Below are 23,623 nucleotides of genomic sequence, written 5' to 3'. Positions count from 1 at the left end.
AGCATACTCTCTCTTCTACATATTTTACATTCAACAATGAATTTTATGAACAATCTGATGGTGTCACCATGGGGAGTCCCCTGGTGGCAAATCTTTTTATGGAAGATTTTGAAGAGAGAGCTCTTGACTCTGCCACTTTTAATTTTAGATGTTCTGGTACGGTGCAAGAATGATGGCACACTTGGTCATTCGGTGTATAGGAAACCAACCCATATAGGTTTGTATCTGCAAGCTACCAGTTGCCATCATCCAGCACAAACAATGGGTGTCCTTAAAACTTTAATCCACCATGCCCATATTATTTCTGACGTCGACAGTCTTCAAACGGAACTGAAACACCTGCAAAAAGTATTCCTGATGAATGGCTTTTCAACTAAGCAAGTGAACAGAGCTATGCAGTCCTACAAACAATGCAACAAGGAAGAAGAAGAGGTCTTCAGGTCAATGGCTTATCTACCTTTTATTGGAAACATCTCGTCACAGATAGGTAGAATATTGAGGGAGCATCAAGTTAGAGTCATCTTTCGCCCTCCTCCTAAAATATCATCACTGGTGGGATCCGTTAAGGATGACCTGGGCTTACGTAAATCAGGTGTCTACAAGATTCCATGTGATTGCAGCAAGTAATATATAGGGCAGACAACAAGAACGGTGCAGGAACGTATTGTGGAACACCAGTGGCATACTCGCCTTCTCCAACCCACCAAGTCCGCAATCGCTGGACATTGCATTTCTACTGGCCACTCTATGAATTACAATGATACAAAAATTGTGGCTCAAACATCAAATTTCTGGAGTTCAATTATAAATGAATCCATAGAAATAAAATTGTCAGACAGCGAGACTCTTATCAATCAAGATAGCAGTTACCAGTTAAATTCCACTTGGAATCCTGTTGTAGAGAAACTTCGTAGTCAATGTAGTTACCGGTATAAAGATAAAGATCAATCTGATATCGAAATACCAAGTTTTCACCGCGGAGGGCGCCAGGTGCAGCCCACGGAGTTGTGACGCGCACGCTAAACAGTACATGCGCAATGTAGCGCCCTTTGGCTTTAAGTAGCAGAGCTCAGTGTGTATTTGCCAGTTCTTCTACAGCTGTACTCACCTGAAGATGGCCAAAAGACTTTGTGCCGAAATATCGTGGCAAGATGTTACTGACTTATGGCAGTTCTACCGTGTTTTTATAGAACAATCAGTACGCCGGGAAAGTTTCAAACATCAAAATATGAAATATTTTGACTGAGACCTCTTGTTGGTGCAAGACACAGAACACTTTTCAGTGTTGGATCATGTCTGGGGATCTTTCTGCTGTTTTTATTCTCTTCATAATGGAAAACACTTGTTCACACCAATATGTAGAGCCAAACCTAACACAGAAATAACGTTAGCCACATTTCTGTGTAGCTTTGGAAACTCTTCTGCATGAACATCATGGTACCATCTTAACAAATTGGTAGTGTTGTAATATCTATCCCTGAGCAGAGTGCATTTTTGCAAATCAGTGAGTTCTAACTACATTTCCAAAGGTCCGGTATAAGATCCATTTATTTTGTCATACATGCTAGGAATAAGTAGATCATTTCATTGAAGTGACTCGTTTAAGTGATTTTAGTACCCTATGCTATCAGTGAGAAAGGCCAAATCTGCAGTCCTTTTGTCTTCACTGAGTGCTAGCTGTGTCTCTCCTTTAATTTCCATAAATAGGGGATTTCTTTCCAAATAGCAAAAAATATGTTGAGAACTTTGCCTCTATTAAGCCGTTGTAATGCACAACAATGGGGTATGTCACCATATGCTGTGCTGAGATCTTGCAAAAATCCCTTGAACTGTGCCGTGATTTACACCATGGCGCCTTTCAAAATTCACACATTAGACCATGACCATCCTGACTCTGACATACTGCACATTTTCTGCACATGTATCTTGCATGTTTTATACTACTATAGAGTAAGTCTGATCATAAGTCAACATGATTGAGGATTCCTAACCAAAAGAGAAGAATAGCACATTGCATTGACAGAAGGAGGTAACTTCAGTAGACCGACAGCATTGAAGAAAGATTGCAGCACAAAAAACTAAAGTGGAAATAGTGTCACAACAGCTGTAGTGTTGTGCTTGTTACAGCACATTGTGTACAAATAATGTATGTCCTCCTTTGTTTCATTTGAATGTAATGGATCCATGCAGTACACAAATTGTGAATGCAATGGGAAACAATACAATTTTACACCAGTTTTCAATCATGTTCAGAAGCAATAGAATAGCTGTAAGTGACACACAACAAATTTTAAGTGAAATGTATTCCTTTAAGTGAAAAGTAAAATTGCAACCTGAGTTTGTGCAATCAACAGCCATAAAATACCATGAATATATGGTTACAGTTCAGTGATATTCCTTCATAAAAACTATGTTACAGAATATGTAGAGTATATCTGCATTATGCATCACAACATATTTCCTAACATAAACCATAAAAATGGATAAAAGGATCAAATATTCGTAATGCAAAACAGACAAAGTTGAAATAATAATCATCAGGTAGTGAGGCAGTACAGCATAAATCCTATCATGGAGTACAACAAAGTATGGTCAAAAATTCATTTGTTAAAATACATATAAAAGTGTTGTAACACTGTACAGACACAGTACCAGGAGTAACACCAACAACGTTTTTATTCTGTTTACACATAAAGAGATCCACAATAACACTGAATAAAGTATAGAACAGTACAAAGTCCCATAACTATATAACATATCAATATACAGTCTCATAGGTAAGGATGCAATAAGCAAGTAAACATAAGTGAGGCCAAAGCAGTACATGATTTGTATGGGGAAGAAGTGATGTAGATATCAGACAGAAAGGAAAAGGTAAAGCAAGGCAGTGGAAAATGGTTTAGGCCATGGGGATGGAGAGAATGCAAGATATGCTGGAGAGAAAATTCCCAACTTCATAGTTCAGAGAAACTAGTTCTGTAAGGGAGCATCCAAATCGCTGTGTTGTGGTGCACAGCATGTTTGGCAAATGGATGGTCCTATTTGCAGTTTGCCATTATTTTGGCAGTGGCCATTCATGTAGGTAGACAATTGATTACTTGCCATACTTGCATAAAATGCTGTGTAATAATTGCAGTATAGCTGATATACAACATGGGTGCTTCCACATGTGGCCATGCATTTTATAGGGTAGGAAATACCTGTGACTTGGGAGGTGGTGTATGGGATAGGCCCTGCACATGGGCTGACTACAGAGGTATGATCCATGGGGTGTAGGATTGGAATAGTGATGGACAAGGATATTCTGTAGGTTGGGTGGATGACAGAACACAACTTTTTTGATGTGGGTAGGATTTTGGCTAAGATATCATTCATCTCAGAGTACAATGAGTGGAAGTTGAATCTCTGTTGAAGGCTGTTGGTTGAGCTTCTTAAGTCCAGGGTGACATAGGGTGTTCAGAAGAGTGCTGGTCGTTGGCTAGTTAACACATTTACTGGTGTCAGAGGAGATGGCATAGGAGATCTCTTTATGGATGAGATGGATAGGACACAGCCTGTGAATAAAGGCTCTGGAATGGTTATCGGTATATTTTGACAACTCTTGCTTTCCACTGCAGTTGTAGCATCCATGGGTGGCAGGGTTGTAAGGAAGAGACTTTTTGACACAGAACCAGTGCTGGGGTGGTATTGATAATTGGTGCACTTAATGTAAACAGACATATTTATGGAGTTATCGGAGAAGTGGAGATCGTCATGTAGGAAGATGACTCATTGAGCTGAGAAGGCCTAGGTGAAGTGGATTTGGGAGTAGGCGTTGAGGTTATTGAGGTAGGAGCAGAGGGGGGAGGGGGGGCTGCAGTGAGTACAAATCATGAAAATGCCATCAACGAATGTGAAGCAGACAAGGGGTTTTAGGTGTTGACTGCACAGAAAGGAGCCCTCCAGATGGCCAATACATAAGTTGACATAGACTGGTGACATGCGATTGTCCATGGATTTGTTTATAGATTTGGCTATCAGAAATGAAATAATTGTGGGTCAAGATGTGGATGTCTAGGAGGATTAGAAAAGAGATGGTGGGTTTGGTATCAGGAGGACATTGGGAAAGGTAGTGTTCAGTGGCTATAAGGTCATGAGTGTGGGGGATGTTGGTGTGTAAGGATGTCTCATCCACAATGACCAAGAAAGAGTCTGGTGATGATGGGACAGAAACTGTGGAAAGACAGTTTAAAAATGAGTGGTGTCTTGAATGTAGGATGGAAGGTTATGGACAGAGGTTGGATATGTTGGTGAACAAAGGGCAGAGGTTTGTTCTGTGGAAACATTGAAACCCAGCCACAGTGAGTCACCCAATATGGAGACCTGTGGAGTTGAGTTTGGGGGTGTGTGGTGGTTTGCTGGTGTCAGTAGTTAGATGGATTCTGGTGTCAAGTTTTGGGATGGACCTCTTGGACTCTGGGACAGAACCACAATCATAAGGTTTTTATGCATAAGTGTCTGGGGGTGGCAGAGAGTCTCAGCAACATAATCACTACAATTCATGACCACTATGGTGGAGCCTCTATCTGTGGGAAGGCTGATGAGTTCTGGACTGGAGATGAATATACAGTCTTGGTTGCAGAGGTTTTTATTCTCAAATTTCAGTGAAATGTTTCACCTGTGGTAGGCATCTTCAGATTACCTATTGTTCTTGTGGTCTTCAGTCCAGAGACTGGTTTGATGCAGCTATCCATGCTACTCTATCCTGTGCAAGCTTCTTCATCTCCCAATACCTACCGCAACCCTCATCCTTCTGAATATGTTTAGTGTATTCATCTCTTGGTCTCCCTCTACGATTTTTACCCTCCATGTTGCCCTCCAATACTACATTGGTGATCCCTTGATGCCTCAGAATATGTCCTACCAAGCGATCCCTTCTTCTAGTCAAGTTGTGGCACAAATTTCTCTTCCCCCCCAATTCTATTCAATGCCTCCTCACTAGTTATGTGATCTACTCATCTAATCTTCAGCATTCTTCTGTAGCACCACATTTCGAAAGCTTCTATTCTCTTCTTGTCTAAACTATTTATCATCCACATTTCACTTCCCTACGTGGCTACACTCCATACAAATACTTTCAGAAATGACTTCCTGACTCTTAAATCTATACTCAATCTTAACAAATTTCTCTTCTTCAGGAATGCTTTCCTTGCCATTGCCAGTCTACATTTTATATCCTCTCTACTTCAACCATTATCAGTTATTTTGCTCCCCAAATAGCAAAACTCATTTACTACTTTAAGCATTTCATTTCCTAATTTATTCCCTCAACATCACCCGACTTAATTCGACTACATTTCATTATCCTCATTTTGCTTTTCTTGATGTTCATCTTATATCCTCCTTTCAAGACACTGTCCATTCCATTCAGCTGCTCTTTCAGGTCCTTTGCTGTCTCTGACAGAATTACAATGTCATCAGCAATCCTCAAAGTTTTTATTTCTTCTCCATGGATTTTAATTCCTACTCTGAATTTTTCTTTTGTTTCCTTTAGTGCTTGCTCAATATACAGATTGAATAAAATTGGGGATAGGCTACAACCCTGTCTCACTCCCTTCCCAACCACTGCTTCCCTTTCATGCCCCTCGACTCTTATAACTGCCATCTGGTTTCTGTACAAATTGAAAATAGCCTTTCACTCCCTGTATTTTACCCCTGCCACCTTCAAAATTTGAAAGAGAGTATTCCAGTCAACATTGTCAAAAGCTTTCTCTAAGTCTACAAATCTTAGAAATGTAGGTTTGCCTTTCCTTAATCTGTTTTCTAAGATAAGTCGTAGGGTGAGTATTGCTTCACGTGTTCCAACATTTCTACGGCATCCAAACTGATCTTCTCCACTGTCAGCTTTTACCAGTTTTTCCATTTGTCTGTAAAGAATTCTTGTTAGCATTTTGCAGCTGTGGCTTATTAAACTGATAGTTCAGTAATTTTCACATCTGTCAACACTTGCTTTCTTTGGGATTGGAATTATTATATTATTCTTGAAGTCTGGGGGTATTTCACCTGTCTCATACATCTTGCTCACCAGATGGTAGAGTTTTGTCAGGGCTGGCTCTCCCAAGGCTATCAGTAGTTCTAATGGAATGCCGTCTACTCCTGGAGCCTTGTTTCGACTCAGGTCTTTCAGTGCTCTGTCAAACTCTTCACACAGTATCATATCTCCCATTTTATCTTCATCTACATCCTCTTGCATTTCCATAATATTGTCCTCAAGAACATTGCCCTTGTATAGACCCTCTATATACTCCTTCCACCTTTCTGCTTTCCCTTTTTTACTTAGAACTGGGTTTCCATCCGAGCTCTTGATATTCATACAAGTGGTTCTCTTTTCTCCAAAGGTCTCTTTAATTTTCCTGTAGGCAGTATCTATTTTACCCCTAGTGATATATGCCTCTACATCCTTACATTTGTTCTCTAGCCATCCCTGCTTAGCTATTTTGCAATTCCTGTTGATCTCATTTTTGAGACGTTTGTATTCCTTTTTGCTTGCTTCATTTACTGCATTTTTGTATTATCTCCTTTCATCAATTAAATTCAGTATCTCTTCTGTTACCCAAGGATTTCTATTAGCCCTCGCCTTTTTACCTACTTGATCCTATCCTGCCTTCACTATTTCACCTCTCAAAGCTACCCATTCTTCTTCTACTGTATTTCTTTCCCCCATTCTTGTAAATCGTTCCCTAATGCTCTTCCTGAAACTCTCTACAACCTCTGGTTCTGTCAGTTTATCCAGGTCCCATCTTCTCAAATTCCCACCTTTTTGCAGTTTCTTTAGTTTTAATCTATAGTTCATAACCAATAGTTGTGGTCAGAGTCCACATCTGCCCCTGGAAATGTCTTACAATTTAAAACCTGGTTCCTAAATCTCTGTCTGACCATTATGTAATCTATCTGAAACCTGTGAGTATCTCCAGGCTTCTTCCATGTATACAACCTTCTTTCATGATTCTTGAACCAAGTGTTAGCTATGATTAAGTTATGCTCTGTGCAAAATTCTACCAGGCGGCTTCCTCTTTCATTCCTTACCCCCATTCCAATTTCACCTACTATTCTTCTCTTCCTTTCCCTACTGTCAAATTCCAGTCACCCATGACTGTTAAATTTTCGTCTCCCTTCACTATCTGAATAATTTCATTTATCTCATCATACATTTCATCAATCTGTTCGTCATCTGCAGAGCTAGTTGGCATATAAACTTTTTCTACTGTTGTAGGTGTGGGCTTTGTATCTGTCTTGGCCACAATAATGCATTCCTATGCTGTTTGTAGTAGTTTACCCACATTCCTATTTTTTTTTATTCATTATTACACCTACTCCTGCATTACCCCTATTTGATTTTGTATTTATAACCCTGTATTCACCTGACCAAAAGTCTTGTTCCTCCTGCCACCGAACTTCACTAATTCCCACTATATCTAACTTTAACCTATCCATTACTCTTTTTAAATTTTCTAACCTACCCGCCCGATTAAGGGATCTGACATTCCATGCTCCGACCTGTAGAACGCCAGTTTTCTTTCTCCTGAGAACAACATCCTCCTGAGTAGTCCCCACCCGGAGATCCAAATGGGGGAATATTTTACCTACAGAATATTTTACCCAAGAGGACGCCATCATCATCATTTAACCATACAGTAAAGCTTCATGCCCTCGGGAAAAATTAAGACTGTAGTTTCCCCTTGCTTTCAGCCATTCGCAGTACCAGCACAACAAGGCCGTTTTGGTTAGTGTTACAAGGCCATATCAGTCAATCATCCAGATGGTTGCCCCTGAAACTACTGAAAAGGCTTTTGCCCCTCTTTAGGAACCACACGTTTGTCTGGCCTCTCAACAGATACCCCTCCGTTGTGGTTGCACTTATGGTACAGCTATCTGTATCGCTGAGGCACACAAGCCTCCCCACCAATGGCAAGGTCCATGGTTCATGGTTCATGGAGGATGGACGGAGGGGGGGGGGGGGGGGGGGGGGGCAGATTTGCAGATTTTCTACAAAGCAAAAAATTTATAAAAGTAAGTGTAAGGAAATTTCCTGATCCTATTTTGTGCAGAAACATACTCTACAGGAAATTTTTTACTGAACTTACAGAAACTGGTAATGGCACATGCCATCAATAAAGTGCTAATAAATCAGCAAAATGGAATTTGGATATCAAAAAGTTGGAACTCCCCAATGCCTGTCAGTTGGGTTAATGGAAAGAACCGGAATGATGAAAAATTGCATCAAAAAATGTTTAAGCTTTGATAAACTGGAAATAATTGGATCCTGATAAGGGCAGCTAAGGAGACTGTGAAAATAAATGCCACAATATCCTTTAACAACCGTACTTGTGGCAGTGTGTAAAGGATATCACACAAATTAGGAAATGGTGCACAGCAGAGCTTCATGGAGTGGGAGCACAACGTGTATAAGCAGCCCCGCTGGCAAACATAGAATGCGGAAAAGTATGGTAATGGGATCTCGAGTGCAGGTACTGCAATAGAAACAGACAGATGGTATTGGCTAGTATAATACATTAGCTACTGTGCAGGACTGTGTTCACATAGAGAATGTAAATAGCTTTATATATCACAATATACATAATTTCTAAAATAATTGTCCTAAAATAAGAGTAAAGTTAGCTGATATTTGTCCAATAAGATAATTTATACCTCATGAAAGGTCATCATAAATATAAACAAGAACTAAAACAATGCATTAAGGATTAGGGAGTATAACAAAGGAGATGCCATCATTCTTCACTACTTCAAGGCTAAACTTCTTTAAAAAGGCGGGTGTTGTTTTATCAGTGCTCTTTTTTGTGAGTAAGTGTTCCAGAAACTTGGTTGTGAACATTCTTCCCATTTGCCAGACATATTCAGCACTGCATGGGGTACATTCTAGTCTATAAACCCCTGACACTTCATAAATACTTTTCTGTGTGTGTTCCTTATAAAGAAGTTGGTGTCATATATTTCTACCACCAGTGAGAGCTATTTGTGTGTTTGTACACTGAAAAAGCTTGGGTCAGTCATACGATATGTTCCCTAGAAAAGGTAGGGGAGATCCATTTTACCTCTGTGTTAAGGTGTTTGACTGTAGGCAAACCATTCAGTTTCAGTTTCTTTTCTTTACATAACTTCTGGAATAGTGAAATACTACAGCCATTTCTACTTGCTATAAATTCTGGGTTGTTCTGTTCGTTACTGTGGCATTTTCACCGAGAGGTAGACCAAGTATGTAATCAACCTTGGAGCTGAAAAAGCTCAGTTTATAACACTTGCTGGCAAAATGAAGCTGTATGATTTAATCAGTAGCATTAGCTTCATATAGGTATAAAAAATAACTTGATTATTAATCAGCTCTAACCGGAGATCAAAGTAATTTGTAAATGTCATTTTCAGGTGCAATTCATTAAACTCATTGGCAAGCTGTGATGCTCCTGGAGAGTGGCCACTGAAAATAATGAATATATTGTTGATGCAATGTTTGTACACCAACAATTTCTTGCAATGGGTTGAACTATACCTGAAAGAATTTTGTTCCCTATAATTGATGAAAACATCAACCAAAAAACGTGCGAAGCAGTGGCCCATTGCTAATCTGTTGTTATGGGTTTCGGGAACGGGAAGCAAAAACTGAAAGGAGGAATGAGAATTTAAAGGGTCTATACAAGAGAGATGAACTTCTACGCCTCCTGGCCTCAACCTTCGTTAGTCACTGTCCTTACCCATCCAGCCCCCTCCCTGTTCCCATTCCAGCACTACACAGCCGTCATTTCACCGCCACACCCAGTTTTTTAATTTCTTTTATTTTTATTTCTCTCCTTTCCGCTACTTACCCCCTCCCCCCTCCACACCTTCTCTCCTACCCTCTGTCTAAACTGCAACACTTCACTGTCTGCCACTCCCACCACACTATCCCTCCCTTAATGGCCGAAAGTTATGATTGTGTGAATCTTTTTATTGTGCCTATCATGACTCATCATGTCCGCTATATGGTGAGTAGCAACTTTCCTTCTTTCGTATTGTTACATTCCACCAGTAAAATGCTTACACAGTGCAAACACATCAGCAAAATGCGACTCTTATATCGAAAAATTGGAAATCCCCAATGCCTGTCAACTGGTTTCCAGGAAAGAACCAGAACAATGAAAAATTGCAGCAAAAAAAATTTTAAGCTTTGATAAACTGGAAATAATTAGATCTGAAAAGGGAAGCTAAGAAGATGGTGAAATAAATACTGAAAAGTCCTTTATTACCATACGCTGTTTTTGTGAAGGGCATCACACAAGCTATGAACAGATGCACAGCAGAGCTTCATTGAGTGGGAGCACAACGTGTATGAGTGACCCCACTGAATGCACAAAAGTGTGGTAATGGTACCTCAAGTGCAAGAAGTACAGTAGAAACAGACAGATGAATTGGCTAGTCTATGCATTAGCCATTGCACAGGACCGTGTTCACATACAGACCATAAATAGCCTTATACATCACAATTTACATAATTTCTAAAATAACTGCACTAAAATAAGGATTGGATTTTGTGTTACAGATAGTTGTATCTTCCATAGGAGGAATGTTAGACTCACTGGAGAGGAATTTAGGGATGGAAAGCAAGGCCAGGTTAGAAGTGAGGAATTCCTTAAAGGTACCCTGTAGATGATAGGGTGAAAGGAGGAGTGTCACAATTGGAGGGAGCCCAGAACTTTTTTAAACAATGTTCTGTGTGGGATTTAGATTGTCTGTTTTCAGCAGAGTGTGCGATGAAGAAATGTTTCCACTGTAGAAAATTAGTAAAGGAAAGAAGGTCCTTTACAAGTCTGGCATGGCTGAACCTTGGTTTAGGGCTAAAGTTGAGGCCTTTAGAAAGTACTGAGACTTCTGCAGGGGCCAGAATTTTGGCAGGAAGATTGAAAACAGTGTAATGGGTGGGTGCTCAGGAACAGTGTGTTTCATTGAGGGCAGAGGAAGTTTTTGGGTTTGTGGAAGGTGGAACGTTGTATCCAAAGGTAGTCAGATATCGGTGTGCATCTAGGAGCTCCAGAAGAAACAGAGAAACAGAGTAAGCCACCAGCCAGAAGAAATGTCTGCATAAGAGTAACCCAAACTAACTGTTGGTGAACAAAACAGATAGACTGACCAGGGCAAGGACAAACAACCTAGATGACAGTGAGGTGCAAAGCAAAGCCCATGCCACAATTATGACAGCCAATGGTGAGAAGCAGAGGACAAATTCAAGATGCAAGATAGGTATCAACCAATCCGAGTACAGCAAAGATAGTTCCAACAGTGTCAAGCACACGTACAGAACTGACTAGCTGTGAGATGGGCAAGTGCCTATATATCAGCTGCATGGAATGCTGTTGGCCACTGTATCGATGTGGCAAGACATTGGCACTCTCACTGTGCGAGCACAGTGCTGCACAGCCACTGTGCCCCCTAAGGTGATCAGAGTCCATCCCCTCTGGTGGTCACTCAACCTCCAAGGCAACTGACACCAGATGGAATAAGACAGCAAGGTGTGGGGGGTTGGCAGGAGGGAGGAGTAGTGTTGCATGAATCAAAGTGATGCACTCTTTCTTGGTGACAGGTAATTCCAATGGGGCATAGGCCAGGTATAACTGGGATGGGTATATACAAATTTATGAACTTTTCTACTTATAAGTGAAATTATCAATACCCATTGGTATCAAAGGGTTTTTAAATGTGTATCAGGCCTGATTATGTTAACTATGTAACATAAAAAGTATTAACATGTTCAAAATAGGATTGGAGAAGTTTTACTGAACTCTTCCAAACAATTTAGTTGCCAAAATTAGCATGGTAGATCTGTTAGCCTACTTTTCTTTAAATTCAGAGTATAGGTTTGATTTAGTTTAAAATAATAATTTTCAGAAAATATGAAAGTTTCCAAATTTAGAAACACACCAGATAAAAGCTCTGAGGTGGAGTACTGAGCAAAATACTCCTTTAAGAAATAGCACTCCATCTGCAGGCCACAAGTGACCCAGCGGGACCATCCGACCACCGTGTCATCCTCAGCTGAGAATGCGGATAGGAGGAGCGTGTGGTCAGCACAAGCCCTCATGGTCATTTTGATGGTTTTCTTTGACCGGAGCCGCTGCTATTTGGTCGAGTAGCTCCTAAATTGACATCACAAGGCTGAGTGCACCCCGAAAAACGGCAACAGCACATGACGGCCTGGATGGTCACCCATCCAAGCACTCATCCAAGTGCCAACCACACCCGACAGTGCTTAACTTCGGTGATCTGACGGGAACCAGTGTATCCACTGTGGCAAGGCCATTGCCCTTTAAGAAATAGGGTTACTTGGAATCTATAACAACTATTGGGCCAAGCAGGTGAAACATCAACAAAGAATTTATTACACCCTCAGTTATTTCCCATGATTAAATAGTTTATTGTCATATTTAATCTTTTATAAATAATTTTGTAATATCAATGTGCAGATATTAACATGACCTGTCTAAATTTCCAATATAAAAGACTTGACACAATGAAAGGAGAATAATAGTGGACGGAAATGAATGGTGATAGAAACTTAGTTACATAGTGTTGAATTCAAGTTGTTTAAGTGGCACTATGTAATGTAGTTTCATTAAATGTATGTCTTAAATGTAGTAGCACCTATATATAGTATGAAGAATTCAACACCAACAACTGTGAATCTGACAACACCAAAGTGGTGCAGTACAGTGTTTGTATGAAACCGAACCTTTGACCTACCATATTGAACAATAATGTAACATATTAAATGACATTACATTCTGCAAATGATGCTAATATGATCATAAAATAACAAAACTAAGGAAATTTGCAGTAATAGTAAACTGTAAACACATTGCTCCATATAATGAACAAATGTGGTATAAATCTAATAAACAGTTACATATTGTTTTTGTTGTTTCTGTCGTGACTCAGCATCTCTGCTATGTGGTGGGTAGCAACTGTCCTTTCCATAATATTGAAAAGTTACCTACTTACATGCTCTGCAATCACACTGCAAAATTTTCTAAAGTGGTTGCAATATTTAAAATGTGCAGTAAGGTTGAATCGTATATGGTTCTAATATTTAATTTTATCTTTTACAGTTTATCCTTGGATCCAGTTACTGGAATAATTACCATCAAATCTGACACTCCTGGATTTGACAGAGAACTGATTTCAAAACATTATTTAACAGTTGAAGCACGAGATGATTTAGGCAATGGAAACAGGTAAATACTTTTCTTTATAACTAAATCCCGCACAATAACCATCCTATCAGGTATGTAAAATGGTAGCTGTACAAGTCTGGATGAAGTTAAGTGATCATTTATATAGCACGCTTCTTAAAAGTTTCATAAAAATTGAGCCAGAGTCAGTAACCAAAAAATCTTTCTTCATATCTCATCTATCTTCTACTACACTACCAATGAGAATAGAAAGCAAATATTTGAAAAATAAATTACCATTAACTTTCTTTGGCTGCATAATTTACATGCCCTCACAACAACCCATCTCAAGATTATCAGAGATATTTGTCACCATAGGCAACTCAAAATGAACAGGGGCAAGAGCTTAATGCCAAATTACAAACAAAATGGTAACAAAACATTGCCAGTACACAAGATAGCATTATTAATTTTATGATGCTCTGTGCAGAAGTATTGAAAAAAAAGCACTGTTGATGTCCCGTGTATGGTGTCTGGTTTGAATAAATAAGCATTCACTTTGAAAACCACTTCCTGTTTCTTCTGCTTTTAACATTGCTTCACATAGGTAATACATTGCTTGAGGTAATCTTTTTTTCTGTAATGTTGCTACTTTAAAGACTTCTGTGTAACTTAGTGCTATACACGACCCTTGAGAAGCTGCTTTGTATTGACTGCACATGCTGTCTGTGTGGCAGGCTTCAGTGCAATAATGTCAACACTCATATAGATGGCATTCGCATGGATGGCACTTTTCATCATAAATCACATAAGAGGTCACTGTTAACAATAGGACTACCTCTTAGTTTTCGATTGTGGTATCAATTTCAAAATAAATGTAGTTGCCACATTTTTAATAATATTGATTTTCTTTTGTAGGTGTTGAACCATTTGACTTTCACTTGCTTGAAATATTGTCAATTAAGGTTGCAACTGCTTTCAAATACAGCATTTAGGTTAATCACATTCCCACCCACAGCCTTAGAAACATTGTTTGTATATGGGTTGTTGCATGTCAAGTCATCCAGACCATCTCATCCACTCTCTCAGATTTGGATGAAATTAGGCTTTCTGTTCTCCCTACAGAGATAAGTAATGATACCCAGTGTCAGTGTCATCCTGTGGCACACACCACACCAGTTCCATGTGTTGCATTCCTATTCTCTACACCAGCCCACTTAACTGCAATCCCAGCATTGTGTAATTTAACCTGTGTGTGTGTGTGTGTATGTGTGTGTGTGTGTGTGTGTGTGTGTTGTTTAGCAGTCTAGCACATTAAAGAACTTGTTCAAAAGCTAGTGAGTTTGCATTCTTCTTGTTTGCCTGTCAGTGACACAATGCCTCTAGTATTTGGTGAATGGTTGCCTTTTTTACTCATAAATTATTTACATGGTGCCAAATTTAAACAATTAAGATTGCCTTTTTCCATTTTAAGGTACGTCATTGTTCGGAAGTTAAATCATTTTTAACATTTTGATTGGACAAATTGGCACCTGTTAACACTTTAAAAAATATTTACCATTTTTTATTTATCGTCCAAACTATGTGAAACTTGGTGGTTACATACACTACTGTACAAAGATGTAGAAAAAAATCAATACATTTTAGTAACACCATCAAGCAAGGACATAAAATATCACATCTACATCTGCATACATATTCCACAACCCATAGTATGGTGCATGATGGAGAGTACGTTGTACCACTATGAGTTATTTCCTTTCCTGTTCCACTAACAAAACAAGAGAAAAATGATTGTCTATATGACACCAGGCGAACCCCTAATTTCTCTTATCTTTTTGGTCCTTACATGAAATGTATGTAGGCACCAGAAGAATCTCTCTGCAGTCAGTTTCAAACCCCAGTTCTATATATTTTCTCAATAGAGTTCTGTGAAAAGAATGTTCATCTTCTCTCCAAGGATCCCCCCCCCCCCCCCTCCCCCATTTGTATTCACAAAGCTTTGGCATAATACACTAGGTGATCAAAAGTTCCGGACACCCCCAAAAACAAATTTTTTTTCATATTAGGCGGATTGTGTTACCACCTACTGCCAGGTACTCCATATCAGTGACCTCAGTAGTGATTAGTGAGAGAGCAGATGGGGCGCTCCACAGAATTCACGTACTTCGAACGTGGTCAGGTGATTGGGTGTCACTTGTGTCATATGTCTGTACATGAAATTTCCATACTCCTAATCATCCCTAGGTCCACTCTTTCCGATGTGATAGTGAAGTGGAAACGTGAAAGGACATGTACAGCATGAAAGCATGCAGGCCGACCTCATCTGTTGATTGACAGACACTGCCGTCAGTTGAAGAGAGTTGTGTAATAGGCAGACATCTATCCAGACCATCACACAGGAATTCCAAACTGGATCAGGATCCACTGCAAGTACTATGACAGTTAGTCAGGTGGTGAGAAAAAAATTGGACTTCATGGTGGAGAGGCTGCTCATAAGCCACACATCACATTGGTAAATGCCAAATGACAACTCGCTTCATGTAAGGAGTGTAAACATTGGATGATTGAACAGTGGAAAAATGGTGTTTGGAGTGACAAATCATGGTACACAATTTGGTGATCCAATGGCAGCGTGTGGGTATGGCGAATACCCAGTGAACATCATTTAGCAGCATGTGTAGTGCCGACAATAAAATTCATAGGCGGTGGTGTTATAGTGTGGTTATGTTTTTCATGGAGGGGGCTTGCACCCCTTGTTTTGCATGGCACTATCGCAGCACAGGCCTACATTGATGTTTTAAGCAACTTCTTGCTTCCCACTGTTAAAGAGCAATTCTGGGATGCTGATTGCATCTTTCAACATGATCAAGAACCTGTTCGTAATGCACAGCCGGTGGTGGATAGAAGGTAAGTTTGTTCTTCAGCTTATGCATTTACCACCATCAAAAACTCATAAAGTGCCATTTAGTTTGCATACTGTGACAAGCAGAGTCATTTTTTGACTGTGGGAAATGGCTTTTAACACACCTTTATTAGTGATTCTATACAATTCTGATTTAAGAACATCCTTTAGAATCTGGTCAACCTCTGCAGCTAATTGGTCAGAGTGGCTGACTGCCGTGTGGAGGATCCAAGTTCAACCCCCGAGATTTTTCATTGGTGGGAGGACTTGAATGAGGTCCACTCAGCCTGGTGATGGAAATTGAGGAACTATTTGGATGAGAAGTAGCAACTCCAAGGTCTGCGAAGTCAACAATGGCTGTGAGAGAATTGTGCTGATACTATGCCCCTCCATGCCACATCCAGATGATGCCAATGACTGAGTTGGTTGGTCCCGATTGGTCTGACTGAGGATAGAATGACGGAGCTTCAGAGTCTGGGGCATTAACTGAGCTTTGACAAATTGCAGGGCGTCCATCACTTAAGCCAGACATGAGCTTAAAAATCAGTTGTGTCCTCTAATCCAGGTGAGAATATTTGAGCATATTTATCACAGGGTCTTTAGGGCAGCACAAGACACTTCGGATTGCATGGGATGGTGGTGTTTCATGAAACATAAGTCCAAAAGCATGAGAAGAGTCTATTTCAAAAATTTTCTCCACTTTGAGGGCCAGGTACCTCAAGAAAATTTACTGGATGAGTGATTTCATACTAATCAAGTAAAACTGGAAATTTTCCTAGCAGGGACTCCTGCTGATATCCGTAGGCCCACAGGTTTGTCTCACCTACCTTCAAGGATGGCACCCCTTATCTGGTTTAGCAAGGGCACAGAAGCATCTGTGTCCAGAAAGTAACTTTATAGGGTGTTTGCCTATGAATGTAACTAAGTACACTTCCTGACTTGTGTCCTCAGAAATCTGCACTTCCATAGTTTTATCACCTACTTAGTACACTTCCATAGGTTGCAGCATATCTGCATCAGATTGTATCCAGTACTACTACTTGTCATTTCCTTTCCTGTTCCACTCACATGGTAAAAGGCTACTGTCTGTAGGCCTCTGTGTGAGCCCTAATTTCTCATCTCTTATCTTCGTGGTCCTGACGAGCAACATATGTTGGCAGTAGTAGAATCGTTCTGCAGTCAGCATCAAATGCCGGTTCTCTAAATTTTTTCAATAGTGATTTTCAAAAAGAACATAGAATCCCCAAAGCATCTCCGTAACACTTATGTGCTGTTTGAACATACCAATAACAAATCTAGCAGCCCTCCCCTGAGTTCCTTCGATGTCTTCCTTCAATCCGCTCTGGTACAAATCCCAAATATTCAAGCAGTACTCAAGAATATGTCATACCAGTGACCTATATGTGGCCTCCTTTACAAGTGAACTGTTCTTTCCTAAAATTCTCCCAATAAACTGAAGTTGACCATTTACCTTCCTTACCACAGTCATCATACGGTCGTTCCACCTGATATCGCTTTGCAGCATTACACCCAGTTATTTAAACGACTTCACTGTGTCAAGCAGAACACTAGTAATACTGTATCTCAACATTATAGGCTTGATCTTCCTATTCATCCACATTTAATTTATGTTTTTTTACATTTAGGGCTAACTACCATTCATCACACCAACCGGAAATTTTGTCTAAGTTGTCTTGTAGATTCCTACAGCCACTCAACTTTGACACTTTACCACACACCACAGCATCATCAGCAAACAACCACAGATTGCTGCCCACCCTGTCCACCAAATCATTTATGTGTATATAGGACAACAGCTATCCTATCACATTTGCCTGTGATGAACACTCGCCATCGAGGACAACATACTGAGTTCTATCATTTAAGAAGTCTTCGAGGCACTCACATATCTGTGAACTTATTCCACATTCTTGTACCTTCATTAACAGCCTGCAGCAAGGCACTATGTCAAATACTTTCTGGAAATCTAGAAATATGTTATCATCCTGTTGCCCTCCATCCATAGTTCGTAGTATATCATGTGAGAAAAGGGCAAGCTGAGTTTTGTACAAGTGATGTTTTCTGAAACCATGTTGATTCTTGGACAAAACCTTCTCAGCCTCAAGAAAGTTTATTATATTCTAACTGAGAATATGTTCAAGGATTCCACAGCAAACAGAAGTTAGGGATACTGGTCTATAATTTTGTGGGTCCATTCTTTTACCATTCTTATGTACTAAAGTCACCTGCACTTTTTTTTCCAATCACTTGGTACATTGTGCTGGGTGAGAGATTCATGATAAATGTAAGCTAGGTCACGGGCTAATGCCATAGAGTACTCTTTTTTTGTAAAATTAAACTGGGATTCCATTCGGACCTGATGATGTATTTGCCTTGAAATCTTTCAGTTGTTTCTCTACACCAGGTATGCTTCCTACTATGTCATTCATATGGGAGTCTGTCCGATGGTGAAATGATGGTATGTTTTTACAATTCTCTTGTGTGAACAATTTCTTGAATGTGAAATTTAAAACTTTGGCTTTAGTTTTGCTATCTTCAACTGCCACACCAGACTGGTCAACAGGGGATGGAATGGAAGCCTTAGACCCACTTACCGATTTTATGTATGACCAGAATTTTCTCGGGTTCTCTGCCAGAGTTTTTTCTGAGGTGCAATGGTGGTAGATGTTGTATGCTTTATACAAAGATCTTTTCACAGACGTATGTATCTCTACTAACCTTTGCTTGTCGTTATGTGTATGTTCCCTTTTGAACTGAGAGGGCAACAGCCTCTGCTTCTTCAGCATCCACTGAATTTCATTATTACGCCATGGTGGGTCTTTCCCATCCTTTATCCACTTACTAGACACATAACTCCCCAGACCACGATTTACAATCTGCTTAAACTTTGTGCATAATTCTTCTACATTCATCTTACTGTACCTAAATGATGCAAATTCACTTTCTAAGTGAGATGTTAATAACTGATTATCATCTCTATCTAGCAGAAACACTCTCCTAGCCCTGTTGATTGATTTATCGACTTTCAAAATCATAGTTGCTATAATGAGATCATCGTCGCTCGTCCCTGTCTATACTGACATTGTCAATAAGGTGCAGCCAATTTGTAGCTACAAGGTCTAAGATATTTCTATTGCATGTGGACTGCTGAAATAGCTGCTCAAGACAATGCTTCTCAATTTCTTTTGTCCAGATAGATATGAAAAGTTTGTTTCAATTTATCCTAAAGCCTGCATCATCTTGATAATTATATCTTTATCTAAGTCAGGATTTGTCCTTTTTGACAACTCATCTATGCACAATGTACATTCATCATCATTACTGTCACTTGCCTACTGTTGTATGTGGTTCAACAACTAGGCTCTAAATAGCTGCTGATTTGTAATCACTGACATTTTCTGTCTATTTCAGTGTCACACTATAAGGTTCCATGAGCTTGCCTCTTGCCACTTTCTGTTCACACTTTTCCTTTGCAAAATGTTATGAATCTTCAGAGCACATTATAGAATGAGTAACTGCTCAGACATTGTCACTATATGTAATTAATTACAAGGTGACCAGTTTCATCAACACATGATCGTCTTCAGACCTTCAAAACTGTAATATGATACAGAATATAAATTACAGGGATACATCAGAAGAACTTACAATTAGCTGCTAAATTACAAAACACGGATATATCCAAACAATGGCTGTACATGGAGCATGAACCACTGAATGATGACAGTCTTCTGCTGGAGAAAGCAGCACATCTATTTCTTAAATACTGGAAGCTTCACCTACTGCTGACAGCATAATGTCAGTATTAGCCAATCAGAAATAGGTTGAAAGAATTATGTACAAAAAATTAACTTATTACTGTAGTAAATAGAACATAAAAATTATGTAGAATAATTTTATAATAAAGAAGAAACAGTTTGTTAATGCTGCTACTGTCAAACAAATACACCAAAAACTTTAAAAAGAAAACAAGTAAACATTGCACTCATTGTATATAGGTTGCCTCTAGGGGCATGTTGGAAAAATAACTATGATGTTGTTGGTTTCTTTGGAGAAGGTGGACACCACCCCAAAGATGAAGCAGCAGGTTGATTTCCAATGAGTTAACGAGATTGATAGGTGATGTCCAGTAAAAGACATTCCATCGATGTTTAAAGTAGTTGGTTAATATGGAGATTTACATCTACATCTACTAGTTACTCCTCAAGCCACTATATAGTGCATGACAGAGGGTACCATGTACTACTAGTCATTCCCACCCCTGTTCCACATGCAAATAGAGCGAGAGAAAAATGACTGTCTATATGCCTCCATATGAGGTCTAATTCCTTGTATCCAATCTTCCCTGTCCTTATGCACAATGCAGGTTGGTGGCAGTAGAATTGTTATGCAGTCAGCTTCAGGGGCTGGTTTTCTAAATTTTCTCAATAGTGTTCCTCAAACAGAATGTCACCTTCCCACTGGGAATTCCCATTTGAGTTCCCAAAGCATCTTTGTAACACTTACATGTTGTTAGAACCTACAGGTAAGAAATGTAGCAGGCCATCTCGGAACTGCCCCGATGTCCTCCCTCAATCCAACCTGGTGCAGATCCCAAACACTCAAGCAATACTCAAGAATAGGTCACCACAGTGCCCTAAATGCAGTCTCTTTTAAATGTGAACCAGACTTCCCTAAAATTGTCCCATTGAACCGAAGTTGACCATTTGCCTTCCATACCACAGTTCACACATGTTTGTTCCGTTTCATGTCGCTTTGCAGTGTTATGCCCAGATATTTAAATGACTTCACTGCGTCAAGCAGGCCACTACTAATACTGTATCTGAACATTGCAGATTCATTCTACCTACCCATCCGTATTTGCTTACATTTTTCCACATTTAGAGCTAGGTGGCATTCATCACACCAACTAGAAATTTTGTCTAACTCATCTTGTAAATTCCTACTGTCACTCAACACTGACACCTTACCATACACCACAGCATCTTCAGCAAACAACCACAAATTGCTGCCCACCCTGTTCACCAAATCATTTATGTATATAGAGAACAATAGCAATCCTATCACACTTCCCTGGCACACTCTTGACAATATCCTTGCCTCTGGTGGACACTCGCCATCATGGACAACATACTGGGTTCTATTGCTTAAGAAGACTTCGAGCTACTAACATATCTGTGAACTTACTCTATATGTCCATACCTTTGTTAATAGCCTGTAATGGGGCACCATGACAAATGCTTTCTGGAAATTTAGAAATGTGGAATCATCCTGTAGCCCTTCATCCAAAGTTCACAGTATATCATGAGAGAAAAGGGCAAGCTGAGTTTCATACAAGAAATGCTTCCTAAAACCATGTTGATTGATGGACATAAGCTTCTCAGTCTCAAAAAAGTTTATTTTACTCAAACTGAGAATATGTTCAAGGATTTTGCAGCAAACAAAAGTTAGGGATATTGGTCTGTAATTTTGTGAGTCAATTCTTTTACCCTTCTTGTGTACAGGAGTCACCTGTGCTTCTTTCCAGGTGCGTAGAACTTTGTGCTCAGCAAGAGATTCATGATAAATGCAAGTCAGGTAAGGGGCCAGTTCCATAGAGTACTCGTTATAAAACCGAACTGGAATTCCATCTGGATCTGGCGATTTATTTGCTTTCATATCTTTCAGCTATTTCTCTATGCCAGGGATGCTTATCAATATGTCATTCATACGGAAGTCTGTCCAGTGGTCAAATGATGGAATGTTTGTATGATCCTCCTGTGTGAACGGTTCCTTGAATGTGAAATTTAAAAGTTTGGCTTTTGTTTTGCTATCTTCAACTGCCACACCAGACTCGTCAACAAGGGACTGAATGGAAGCCTTAGACCCACTTAATGATTTTACATGCAACCAGAATGAGATGGTAGACACCGATCTTGGACAGTTTCCATAGAAATGACCACAGACATTGATAAATGAAGCTTAGTAGAGAACCCTCCAAATATGCAGCTCTGTGATATAAAAATGTGGTATACTTTAATGTATGAAGATAATCATGTAATGATTGAAACTGATCATCTTATAATAAAAATGCCTTTGTGATGTGGACTGTTTTATAATTAATTTCAAATATTGTTTTGATTGCTGATTTACCCCAGAAATGTTTTCAAAAAATGTCACTGTAGATACAGCTCTTCCCAGAATATTGAGGAAATCTTAATAGATTCAATAAACTTTCAGAAACTGAACTTGATATGAATGCTTTTCTCCTGTGATACATGTAGTTTAATTTTGTCATTTATCTCACAAACTCCTCAAGTTGTACATTTATTGAATGAAAATTTCATTCCAATTAGTGTGTGAACTGAATCATAACTTCTTTATAGATTAAAACCTTGTATCTAACACTCATTCTTTGCTTTTTCCAGGTGCCTGTGCTTGAAAAATAGTAAACTTATTTCAAAACCTATTTCAGCAAAGAGTTTTGTCAGAATGATCTAGTTTACACATACTTTAAGATTAAATTTGTTGCTTAACCATGGCCCATTCACTCACAGATACCATATACAAACTTTGATCATCCATCAGCGGTAAATCCAGTAGTTAATGTGCACTACAGACTGGCACTGGAGTAGCTGTTCTCTGCTTTGCATAACACACTCAGTGCGAATCATATGCTTTGAAGCACTTACAAATTGCTATAAATAAGAACATTTTCCATGTTTGTACTTAACTAGAATAACAGAATGGTAATATAATAATATATCAAGTGGTTATAAACATTGTGACCAGAAGATGTTAATATTGAAATAAGTTAAATTAATACGAGATTTACACATCTGAATCTGAAATTCCATTTAATAAGTGATTGTGAGTTTCTAGGTATTTGGTATTTTATTGATTTTCTACATTCATATCAACATTTCCAGCCATTAATGTATATATTTCTGTATTTTCAGGAACACTGTGCAGCTGATCATTAACGTGGAAGACGAAAATGACAATGCTCCAGTTTTTTCTCGGAGCAAATATGAAGCCAGATTGCTTGAGAACCATCCAGTTTTTGAAACACCACTAGTGCTTGAGGCTCACGATATGGACTTGAATGGTTAGTTCAGTAGAGTTCACAATAATATTTAAGTATATATGTAGTCCACACATGGCTTAAATGTTTCTTCACATTCTGCTCCATTCATATACACTCCTGGAAATGGAAAAAAGAACACATTGACACCGGTGTGTCAGACCCACCATACTTGCTCCGGACACTGCGAGAGGGCTGTACAAGCAATGATCACACGCACGGCACAGCGGACACACCAGGAACCGTGGTGTTGGCCGTCGAATGGCGCTAGCTGCGCAGCATTTGTGCACCGCCGCCGTCAGTGTCAGCCAGTTTGCCGTGGCATACGGAGCTCCATCGCAGTCTTTAACACTGGTAGCATGCCGCGACAGCGTGGACGTGAACTGTATGTGCAGTTGACGGACTTTGAGCGAGGGCGTATAGTGGGCATGCGGGAGGCCG

General features: G+C 39.5%; 1 protein-coding gene across 1 annotated transcript in view; it reads left to right on the top strand.

The window, feature by feature from the left end:
• LOC124613910 (cadherin-23) overlaps nucleotides 1-23,623 on the top strand; it is a 356,576-nt gene that overhangs the window by 156,085 nt on the left and 176,868 nt on the right. Inside the window, exons 12-13 of the mRNA XM_047142660.1 lie at nucleotides 13,131-13,256; nucleotides 23,058-23,206. Coding sequence (XP_046998616.1) covers nucleotides 13,131-13,256; nucleotides 23,058-23,206 — 275 coding nt within the window. The remainder of the gene's footprint in view (nucleotides 1-13,130; nucleotides 13,257-23,057; nucleotides 23,207-23,623) is intronic.

Source organism: Schistocerca americana, chromosome 4, assembly GCF_021461395.2.
Source record: "Schistocerca americana isolate TAMUIC-IGC-003095 chromosome 4, iqSchAmer2.1, whole genome shotgun sequence".
Classification (NCBI taxonomy): Eukaryota; Metazoa; Arthropoda; class Insecta; order Orthoptera; family Acrididae; genus Schistocerca; species Schistocerca americana.
Note: the sequence above shows the minus strand (reverse complement) of the source record. Positions and strands in the feature narration are given on the sequence as shown.